Source organism: Triticum dicoccoides, chromosome 5A (genome assembly GCF_002162155.2).
Source record: "Triticum dicoccoides isolate Atlit2015 ecotype Zavitan chromosome 5A, WEW_v2.0, whole genome shotgun sequence".
Lineage (NCBI taxonomy): Eukaryota > Viridiplantae > Streptophyta > Magnoliopsida > Poales > Poaceae > Triticum > Triticum dicoccoides.
In genome coordinates, this window is record NC_041388.1 from 311255331 (window position 1) to 311267014 (window position 11684).

The 11684-nt window shown below is 40.1% G+C and overlaps 1 protein-coding gene across 11 annotated transcripts; it reads right to left on the minus strand.

The window, feature by feature from the left end:
- Window positions 1–5637: 5637 nt before the first annotated feature.
- LOC119301179 lies at window positions 5638–11367 on the minus strand. Of its 11 annotated transcripts, none has more exons than XR_005146930.1 (7): window positions 11231–11367; window positions 10990–11136; window positions 7539–9994; window positions 7201–7399; window positions 7000–7098; window positions 6066–6906; window positions 5638–5903 (listed from the first exon to the last, which is right to left on the minus strand). XR_005146930.1 is itself a non-coding variant. In XM_037578092.1 (5 exons), the coding sequence occupies exons 1-4, from the start codon at window positions 7405–7407 to the stop codon at window positions 6078–6080; spliced, it is 597 nt and encodes a 198-aa protein (XP_037433989.1). In that variant the 5' UTR covers window positions 7408–7532; the 3' UTR covers window positions 5638–5903; window positions 6066–6077. The 11 variants fall into 11 exon arrangements, 1 of the variants encoding a protein (XP_037433989.1); XR_005146928.1 differs by having other exon boundaries at window positions 7539–9997; XR_005146929.1 differs by having other exon boundaries at window positions 7539–10007.
- Window positions 11368–11684: the final 317 nt, after the last annotated feature.

Sequence of the window (11684 nt, forward strand, 5' to 3'; positions counted from 1 at the left end):
TCTGAAATTCTTTGAACCTTTCAACTATTTCAGACTTATGTTTCATCAAGTAGATATACCCATATCTTCTCAAATCATCTTGTGAAGGTCAGAAAATAACGATACTTGCCACGAGCATCAACACTCATTGGATCGCATACATCGGTATGTATTATTTCCATTAAGTCAGTAGCTTGTTCCATTGTTCCGGAGAACGGAGTTTTAGTCATCTTGCCCAAAAGGCACGGTTCGCAAGCATCAAATGATAACCAAGTGATTCCGAAAATCCATCTTTATGGAGTTTCTTCATGCGCTTTACACCGATATGACCCAAACGGCAGTGCCACAAATAAGTTGCACTATCATTATTAACTTTGCATCTTTTGGCATCAATATTATGAATATGTGTATCACTACGATCGAGATTCAACAAACTATTTTCATTGGGTGTATAACCATCGAAGGTCTTATTCATGTAAACAGAATAACAATTATTCTTTAACTTTAAATGAATAATCGTATTGCAATAAACATGATCAAATCATATTCATGCTCAACGCAAACGCCAAATAACATTTATTTAGGTTTAACACTAATCCCGAAAGTATAGGGAGTGTGCGATGATGATCATATCAATCTTGGAACCACTTCCAACACACATCGTCACTTCACCCTTAACTAGTCTCTGTTTATTCTGCAACTCCCGTTTCGAGTTACTAATCTTAGCAACTGAACCAGTACTAAATACTGAGGGGTTGCTATAAACACTAGTAAAGTACACATCAATAACATGTATATCAAATATACTTATGTTCACTTTGCCATCCTTCTTATCCGCCAATCACTTGGGGTAGTTCCGCTTCCAGTGACCAATCCTTTTGCAGTTGAAGCACTTAGTCTCAGGCTTAGGACCAGAGTTGGGCTTCTTCACTTGAGCAGCAACTCGCTTGCCGTTCTTCTTGAAGTTCCCCTTCTTCCCTTTGCCCTTTTATTGAAAACTAGTGGTCTTGTCTACCATCAACACTTGATGTTTTTCTTGATTTATACCTTCGTCGATTTTAGCATCACGAAGAGCTCGGGGATCGTTTTCGTCATCCCTTGCATTATAGTTCATCATGAAGTTCTACTAACTTGGTGGTGGTGACTAGAGAATTCTGTCAATCACTATCTTATCTGGAAGATTAACTCCCACTTGATTCAAGCGATTGTAGTACCCAGACAATCTGAGCACATGCTCACTAGTTGAGCGATTCTCCTCCATCTTTTAGCTATAGAACTTGTTGGAGACTTCATATCTCTCAACTCGGGTATTTGCTTGAAATATTAACTTCAACTTCTGGAACATCTCATATGGTCCATGACGTTCAAAACGTCTTTGAAATCCCGATTCTAAGCCGTTAAGCATGGTGCACTAAACTATCAAGTAGTCATCATATTGAGCTAGCCAAACGTTCATAACGTCTGCATCTGCTCCTGCAATAGGTCTGTCACCTAGCGGTGCATTAAGGACATAATTCTTTTGTGCAGCAATGAGGATAAACCTCAGATCACGGATCTAATCCGCATCATTGCTACTAACATTTTTCAACACAATTTTCTCTAGGAACATATCAAAATAAACATATGAAAGCAACAACGCGAGCTATTGATCTACAACATAATTTGCAAAATACTACCAGGACTAAGTTCATGATATATTAAAGTTCAATTAATCATATCACTTAAGAACTCCCACTTAGATAGACATCCCTCTAATCCTCTAAGTGATCACGTGATCCAAATCAACTAAACCATGTCCGATCATCACGTGAGATGGAGTAGTTTTCAATGGTGAACATCACTATGTTGATCATATCTACTATATGATTCACGCTCGACCTTTCGGTCTCCGTGTTCCGAGGCCATATTTGTATATGCTAGGCTCGTCAAGTATAACCTGAGTATTCCGCGTGTGCAACTGTTTTGCACCCGTTGTATTTGAACGTAGAGCCTATCACACCCGATCATCACGTGGTGTCTCAGCACGAAGAACTTTCGCAACGGTGCATACTCAGGGAGAACACTTCTTGATAATTAGTGAGAGATCATCTTAAAATGCTACCGTCAAACAAAACAGAATAAGATGTATAACAGATAAACATCATATGCAATCAAAATATGTAACATGATATGGCCATGATCATCTTGCGCCTTTGATCTCTATCTCCAAAGTACTGTCATGATCTCTATCGTCACCGGCACGACACCATGATCTTCATCATCTTGATCTATATCAATGTGTCATCACATGGTCGTCTCACCAACTATTGCTCTTGCAACTATTGCTATCGCATAGCGATAAAGTAAAGCAATTATTTGGCACTTGCATCTTATGCAACAAAGAGACAACCATAGAGCTTCTGCCAGTCGCCGATAACTTCAACAAAACATGATCATCTCATACAATAACTTATATCTGATCACGTTTTGACCATATCACATCACAACATGCCCTGCAAAAACAAGTTAGACGTCCTCTACTTTGTTGTTGCAAGTTTTACGTGGCTGCTACGGGCTTTAAGCAAGAACCAATCTCACCTACGCATCAAAACCACAACGATAGTTTGTCAAATAGACTCCGTTTTAACCTTCGCAAGGACCGGGCGTAGTCACACTCGGTTCAACTAAAGTTGGAGAAACTGACACCCGCCATCCACCTGTGTGCAAAGCACGTCGGTAGAACCAGTCTCGCGTAAGCGTACGCGTAATGTCGGTCCAGGCCGCTTCATCCAACAATACCGCTGAACCAAAGTATGACATGTTGGTAGGCAGTATGACTTATATCGTCCACAACTCACTTGTGTTCTACTCGTGCATATAACATCAACGCATAAAACCTAGGCTCGGATGCCACTGTTGGGGAACGTAGTAATTTCAAAAAATTTCCTACGCACACGCAAGATCATGGTGATGATATAGCAACGAGGGGAGAGTGTTGTCTACGTACCCTTGTAGACCGAAGCGGAAGCGTTGACGCAACGTAGAGGAAGTAGTCGTACGTCCTCCGGTTCAACCGATCCAAGTACCGTTACTCCGGCACCTCCGAGTTCTTGACACGCGTACAGCTCGATGACGCACCCTCGATCTCCGATCCAGCAGAGGCGCCGAGGGGGAGTTCCGTCAGCACGACGGCGTGGTGACGATCTTGATGTTCTCCTGTTGCAGGGCTTCGCCTAAGCACCGCTACAATATGACCGAGGTGTAATATCGTGGAGGGGGGCACCGCACACGGCTAAGGAACGATCAATGATCAACTTGTGTGTTCCAGGGTGCCCCCCTACCCCCGTATATAAAGGAGGGAGGGAGGAGGTGGCCGGCCCTAGGGGGGCGCGCCATGAGGAGGGGGAAACCTACTCCAAGTAGGTTTCCCTCTCTTTTCCTTATCTTATTTGGATGGGGAAGGAAAGAGTACTAGTATTAGGAAGTAGTACCAGTAGTAGTAATAGGAAGAGGGGGAAGGAGAAAGGAAAGGGGGGGCCGGCCCCCCTCCCCAATTCGGATTGGGCTTGGGGGGGCGCGCCCCCCTCCCTTGCTTCTTCTCTCTTCCTCCTACATGGGCCCAATAAGGCCCATATACCTCCCGGGGGGTTCCGGTAACCTCCCGGGGCTCCAAACTTCTCCGGAACCTTTCCGGTGTCCAAATATATCCGTCCAATATATCAATCTTTATGTCTCGACCATTTCGAGACTCCTCGTCATGTCCCCGATCTCATCCGGGACTCCGAACTCCTTCGGTACATCAAAACTCATAAACTCATAATATAACTGTCATCGAAACCTTAAGCGTGCGGACCCTACGGTTCGAGAACAATGTAGACATGACCGAGACACGTCTCCGGTCAATAACCAATAGCGGGACCTGGATGCCCATATTGGCTCCTACATATTCTACGAAGATCTTTATCGGTCAGACCGCATAACAACATACGTTGTTCCTTTTGTCATCGGTATGTTACTTGCCCGAGATTCGATCGTCGGTATCCAATACCTAGTTCAATCTCGTTACCGGCAAGTCTCTTTACTCGTTCCGTAATACATCATCTCACAACTAACATATTAGTTGCAGTGCTTGCAAGGCTTATGTGATGTGTATTACCGAGAGGGCCCAGAGATACCTCTCCGACAATCGGAGTGACAAATCCTAATCTCGAAATACGCCAACCCAACATGTACCTTTGGAGACACCTGTAATGCTCCTTTATAATCACCCAGTTACGTTGTGACGTTTGGTAGCACCCAAAGTGTTCCTCCGGCAAACGGGAGTTGCATAATCTCATAGTCATAGGAACATGTATAAGTCATGAAGAAAGCAATAGCAACATACTAAACGATCAGGTGCTAAGCTAATGGAATGGGTCATGTCAATCAGATCATTCAACTAATGACGTGACCTCGTTAATCAAATAACAACTCTTTGTCCATGGTTAGGAAACATAACCATCTTTGATTAACGAGCTAGTAAAGTAGAGGCATACTAGTGACACTCTGTTTGTCTATGTATTCACACATGTATTATGTTTCCGGTTAATACAATTATAGCATGAATAATAAACATTTATCATGAAATAAGGAAATAAATAATAACTTTATTATTGCCTCTAGGGCATATTTCCTTCACTGGTACCGAAGATACGGCACCTCCGCGATCTGCACACGTTCGGCTCGGTGACGTCCCGCAAACTCATGATCCAGTAGAGCTTCGAGGGAGAGCTTCGTCAGCACAACGACGTGATGACGGTGATGATGTTGCTACCAGAACAGGGCTTCGCCTAAGCACCGCTACGATATTACCGAGGTGGATTATGGTGGAGGGGGCACCACACACGGCTAAAGATCAATGATCAACTTGTGTGTCCATGGGGTGCCCCACTCCCCCGTATATAAAGGAGTGGAGGAGGGGGAGGGGGCCGGCCTCTCTAGGCGCGCCCCAAGGAGTCCTACTCCCACCGGGAGTAGGATTCCCCCCTTCCCTTTGTTGGTTCTAGAAGAGGGAAGAAGAAAGGAAAGGGGGGCCGGCCCCCCTCCCAATACGGATTGGGCTTGGGGGGCGCCCCCCTCCTTTGCTTCTTTTCCCTTTCTTCCACTAAGGCCCGATAAGGCCCATATACCTCCCAGGGGGTTCCGATAACGGGAGGTCCTATTGGACGCATTCTGCGTCAAGTAATCGGGCGTTCGCACAGGGGGTTTCATTTGTGGGCTTACTGGGCCGGGATGCGCTGGTTTCTCTTTTTCGTTGTTTCGCGCGCGTTTCTCTGGTTTGCTCGTTCTTTGAAAACTGTTTCTGCTGTTTCACGTGATGTACTGCTTCTGTTGTTTCTCTCTGTTTTTACTGTTTGTCAAAGGAAGGACAGTTCCAATAAAAGAGAAAACTAATGACAATCTTGTTTCTATTTGTGAAACTTGACAAACAGTAGTAAAAGAAGAGTTCCAAAAGTCCAAGAAAGTATCAGTATAGGAGCAGGAAAAAACATACAAAAAACTATATGGAAATAAGAATATAAATATTTGAGCTACTTTACAAACTTATTCTGCAGATTTAAACCTTCTTTACAATTGAACATAATGCAAGAATGTTAAACAAACAACGGATTAGTTTCCTCATGGTACTGTTCCTTTGAGTTGAAAAAAAATCTTGCGTTGGGACCCTTGAGAATAAAAAAGGGAAATATGTTTCCCAAAGAAATCGGTTGCTCGTTTACAAAACCGTTTCAGCTGTTTCCGGACATTGTTTATAGTTGAAGGTCTTGCAAAGAAACTATCACTAGACCAGCAAGAGGAAAAAAAGATAGCTCTATCGTTAAGGAAACATTTTTCCCATGGAAGTATTCCTTTGAGTTGAATCTTGTAGTGCAACTTCCCTTGAAGGTGACAGTATTAATGAGAGCCTTGAGAATAAAAAGAAGAAATATGTTAATTGGAAATACAGGTGCAAAACATTTCATCATTGGGATTCTTTTGGGTGAACCCTGTTACACTAACTAATAAGAATAATGAGACCCTTGAGAATAGATATGGAGCATATACAGACTGCTGATTTCAGAAGTTACCTGAGGTTATTGTCATATGCAGAACGAGTAAAGATTGGCCTTCAAAGCTTCACTTGAATATGTGGAAATCCTGTTGAAACATATACGGGATTAGAAGAAAATAATTTCACTGTTCGGTATGAAAGAACAGGCTCTAAGAAAATAACATCTCTTTTCTGTCATTGGGAGACAAATAAATAGAGAACTTACATGTCTCTGCAGGAAAGAAGTTACTAACGGCAGCTGAATTTCCTTGTCCTTGCAAGTTACAATCTCAAAAAGGAATTTTTGACGTAGAGCTTGTAAATCATCATACAGTATTTTAGAAAAAGTGTTATTTAATTCCTAATATGTTCCAATTAATGACCAAAAAAGGAAACATATGTCTATCGCTTACATTAGAGAACCCCTCCAAATCGAGACCTTTGTACTTGCTAACATACTGAAGAAGGAAAATTCTTGAGTCATACTTGTGAAACAAAAATAATAGCACAATCAGTTCCATACTTAGGATGGAAATTATTGTGAATTAAAATACTTTTAATCTGCCTTTTTAGGAGAAAGAACCAAAAAGTTGTTGGTGGCTTGTACAAATCTTGTAAAAGGGGAGAGTTCTATGGAAAACACACCTGAAATTGACCTTGGGAGCTGGTACAAATCTTGATTCAAAATTTCCTATGTTGAAAGAACTAGAATTTCCGTATGTAGCAGCAAACAAAACCTTGAAGTTGTAGATAACAGCACTAATTGTTGGTAGAAATGTATCGCCACTGTAGTACGGGTTCATGATATCAAAAAATTTGACTATGAAATTAGCAATGATTAAAATCCATTGTTTTTCCTTGAATACGGGCATTTTTACCTAGGGCATTGTGGAAAGTTACAATCTATTAGTGTAACCTCTTTAAAGAAGAAAAATCTATAAGAGCGATTTGTACAAAAGAACTTATCTTACCAAGGAAGCATTCAATAAACTGAAGCCAACATTACTTTCCTGTAAGATTAGTTGGTTTGCAGGATCTGAATGATTTAGCATTGGGTTCATTAGCTTCTCCTGCATGTTTGTTTCCCAGAAAATGATTGATAGTTAAAAAAAAGGAAATATCGATGATGTGAAAACGAAAACCGAGGAAAAGATTTCAAAATATAGGCTGACCATGTCGTCAATGCTAACTATGTGCTCCACTATTTCGCTGTTTCGTAGGAGGCCTTTTCTTCCTCGGTCCAGCTGGCCTTTGTTCTTTAGTTTTGAAAAACAGCCAATAACCCGAGGGTTTATCCAACCACCAGGCTTGAATGATAGAGTTATAGTTTTCTGATCCACCCAAACTCCTTCAATCTCAAATATCATTTGGCTGTTCATGGCAGAAGAACATCATGAAGAAAAGTAAAAAGTAAATCATGAGAAAATAGTATGGATAGCATATAAAAACTGTTTATGTTTGAATTATGTAGAACATATCACATAAAAAATCATATGCTTTTTGTACATACCTGTAAGTTAATTTGGGAAGAAGTCCAACCAATGTTTGGTAGAAATCATTCTCTATTCCATCTCAAAAGATGACCTGCTTACCAGCCTTTTGGGGTTCTTGAATTACTAGTGTCGTTGAAGAAAAATGTTTACAACATTCTGAATATAACAATGTTCCTTGAATAATGTTCCCTCAATAATGTTCCGAAAAACATTAAATGTTTATCAAAATAAAAAATACTCTCTGAAGTTTAAAAATGTTCTTCAAGTCAAATAATTTCCTCGGCATCAACAATTATTTGGGGATCATTATTAAAGAAACATTATTCAGGGAACATTATTGGGGGAACAAAATAAATTGAACATTTATTTGGGGAACATTATTAAAGGAAAAGAAAGAAATAATGTTCTAAAAAAATCACTACATGTTTTAAAAAAAATGTTCTCTGAAGTTTAAAAATGTTCTTCGAGTCAAATAATATTTCCTCGGCATCAACAAATATTGAGGGAACATTATTTGGACAACACTATTAAAGAAACATTATTTAGGGAACATTATTGGGGGAACAAAAAAGTTGAACATTATTTGGGGAACATTATTAAAGGAACATTAATCAGGGAACATTATAGGGGAACTATAATTCCCTGATTAATAAAAAAATGAACATTTGACTAGGGCACATTATTAAAGGGACATTCTTTAGCAAAAAAATAAAAAATTTGTTTTTCAAAATTAAATATTGTTCTCTTAAGTAAAAACATGTTCTTCAAGACAAATAATGTTTCCTCGGCATCAACAATAAAATGGGACATGGAAAAAATGTTCCCCAAAATAATGTTCTCTAAAATAATGAAAAACAGAAAAATGTTCCCTAAATAATGCTTGTCAGGAAATGTTTGCTGGTGCCAAGAAATTTCTCTTGGAAAATCTTCCCTAAAGTCTAAAAAAATAAATGTTATTTGAATATGTTCCCTCAATAATTAAAAGAAATCCTAGAAAAATGTTGACATCATGAAGTAATCATACACCTAAAAAAATCCTAGAAAAATGCCCTCTAAAATACTGATATCTAAAATAATGTTGCCAAAAAATGTTTTTTAAATAATGTTCCTTGGAAAATGTTCCCTGGTTAATAAAAAAATGAATATTTAACTGGGGAACAATATTTAAGGGACATTCTTCAAGGGACATTATTGGGGGAACAAGTATTGCTCCGATGATAACTGAATAATGTTCATTTTAAATAACATTATTGGGGGAAACTAGTATTAAATAATGTTCTCGGAAGTATAAAAATGTTCTTCAAGTCATATAATTTTTCATCGGCATCAACAATTAAAATGGGACTTGAAAAAAATGTTTCTTGAATAGTGTTCTCTAAAATAATGATATACTGAAAAATGTTCTCTAAAAAAATGTTGCTTGGCATCAACAATTAAATGATACTTGAAAAAATTGTTCTGTAAAAAAATGTTCACTAGGAATAGGGAAGATGAATGGCAAGATTGGCCCCATGTTAGATATATGTCCATTTGTATCCTTCGCTCGAGTCCATGATTTCTAATTTGTTAGATACGAACGGTTTTGACCAAAAAAAACATTGCTAGGAAGGAGCGAAAAAAATGTTCTAGTCCAAACAAACTATAGTCATAACCCGTGTGTGCGCTTTTATGAGAAAAAAACATTATGTGGGTCCAAAAACAGATTTCCCAATAAATAACCCGAGCAAGTGCATAATGACATTATGAGATCCCCTAAGAATTCTTCTATTACAAACAGACTGAAGTTTTCATGAGAGTCATGCTGTTGATATATATTCCCCAAAAAAATGGAAGTACAATAAGAAAAATGAGAAAAACGCTACTTAAATGTATATTAAAGAAATGTTTTCATAAAATGTTAAAAAGTTATTTGGGAAAACTAATGTTCCGTTGAGTCGAAAGTTTGTTCAGTGTTTCCTAGGAACGAGGTCCTAAGGAAGACCAAAAATTGTATCTTGTAAAACTATGCATCAATGTTGTTTTATTCATCACAATGTGTTAACTCCTGTAAACCTATGTTTGATCCAGTTATCATAAAAATTGAAAACAATTATGTGCAACAAACACATATATAAAAGAAGAGGTGCTGCTCAAAAATCATATAGTAATACAGAAAACTACTGGTGATACGATTCCAAGAAATGTATTAAACTGTTGGGGAAAACATTTAGTACAAACCGAGAGAAAAATATTAAATTGTTCGGAAAATTCTCCTCATAATAATTGTAGTTTTCGGGGCGGACTTGGGAAGACTGATTTCCACACAAGAGAAAAGAGGGGGTACTTAAAAGTTTTTCAAATATGAGATAGCTGACTTTATAAGTACTTCTGCTGCATTCATGGGGCAATTGGACAGACTTCCATTTTAGAAGCTGGAAGTGTTTCCGTTCTGCACATAACTAACCGCGCTTTTTCCTCTTCTTGGTTGAAACATCTTCTTGAAGTCCCTCGAAGTCATGAACAAGATAGAAACTGTCAGTACTAGACATTACACACAACTCTTACATAACAAGATAAAACAATTCACATGCTGGTTAAAAAATTGATAGGTGCTTGCTTCTCGACAAAATACATCCTAACAAGTGGGTTCTAGTCCAGTTATCTAGTGTTCCATGTATGTTCAATTCCGTGATAGTTCTAGGCACGTGTAGAAGACGTAGGGAAGATGCCAGCGTGTCAGAAAGAAAGACAGAAAGTGGTAAACTCAATTCAGCAGAGCTACTCTGACATGGCACATAAACCAGCATAAACCAACTAATTCAGGGAAAATTGACCACAGTACAATTTTCTTTGGCTTCTCCTCTGGACAATATTATTCAGTACAATGTATGCAGAAGACTGACAATACATGGACAAGATTAACAGAGAACTCGAACATTTGATTGAACATAGAAATTGCAATATCATCCTCCCCACAAGAGCATTGACGACAGACATGAATAGTTACTACCAACCTAGATAGACTCTTTTGCTCACTATGGCAGACGCAGCAGACCATCTAGAGCACTTATTCGGCAGGAACGATGACAGAAAAATAAAAAGCAGTAACACCAGATACAGTAGGCTTTGCCGGACACCATCTCAGAGACTTCAGATGTCTTTGGAACCGCAGATTTCTCTCAGGCAGCGACACCTTTCTCGGCCACCTTCTCCACTCCCCAAGCACATGAACAGACACCCTCCTACCATCACTATGCTGCATTCATACCCTGAATCCAAATTCTGAAGGCAACCCTCTTGTCTAGCTTCAGATTCACCCAAATCAGAACGAAAAAATCGATCCACTGCTGCCACCAAAACCTCCTACAAACCCTAGAAACGCTGGTCCGACACAAACGGGACAACAATCGCCTCAATCTGGCGATACCACACACAGAGAACACGAACCAGCGTGACAAAGAACACATCGGGGGGAATTGGGGGCATTACCTTGAAGATGCCGAACTTGACGGGGCTTGACGGAACCCTAGGCGCGCGGACCTTGACGGAACCCTAAATGACCCGAGCTTGACGAAGCCTAGACGACCCCGTTCTTGATGGAACCCTAGACGACGACGACGAGGAGGCTCTGACCACCTGCAGAAAACAAATCCATCGCGACGACATCAGCCAGATCTGATCGGCGATGCCTCGGACGAATCAGGGGGAGAGAGGCCCGTCAGCTGCTTACCAGGGCGGCGGTCTCTTGCCGGAGTGGGATGAAGAGGGAGGAAGGGGGATGAGGATGGAAGAGGAAGGGGGAGGCGTCTCTGGAGCGATGAAAGAAAGAAATAGGTAGTAAAAAGGCTGGCCCAAATCAGGTGAAGGGGTGTGCGGTGCGCCGACACTTTGACGCAGAATGCGTCAAATAGGAATTTCCTTTGTTAACCTCCCGGTGCTCCTGTATACTCCCGATTTCATCTGAAACCATTTCCATGTCCAAACATAAGCTTCCAATATATCGATCTTTACGTCTCAACCATTTCGAGACTCCTCGTCATGTCCGTGATCAAATCTGGGACTCCAAACTACCTTCGGTACATCAAAACACATAAACACGTAATACCGATCGTCACCGAACGTTAAGCATGCAAATCCTATGGGTTTGAGAACTATGTAGACATGACCGAGACATGTCTCCGGTC

Coding starts and splice junctions, on each gene's coding strand:
- LOC119301179 (XM_037578092.1), bottom strand. CDS start 7,407: ATGAACAGCCAAATGATATTTGAGATTGAAGGAGTTTGGGTGGATCAG. Junction 7,099..7,200: donor TAGTTAGCATTGACGACATG/GTCAGCCTATAT, acceptor ACAAACATGCAG/GAGAAGCTAATGAACCCAAT. Junction 6,907..6,999: donor GTTTATTGAATGCTTCCTTG/GTAAGATAAGTT, acceptor ACAATGCCCTAG/GTAAAAATGCCCGTATTCAA.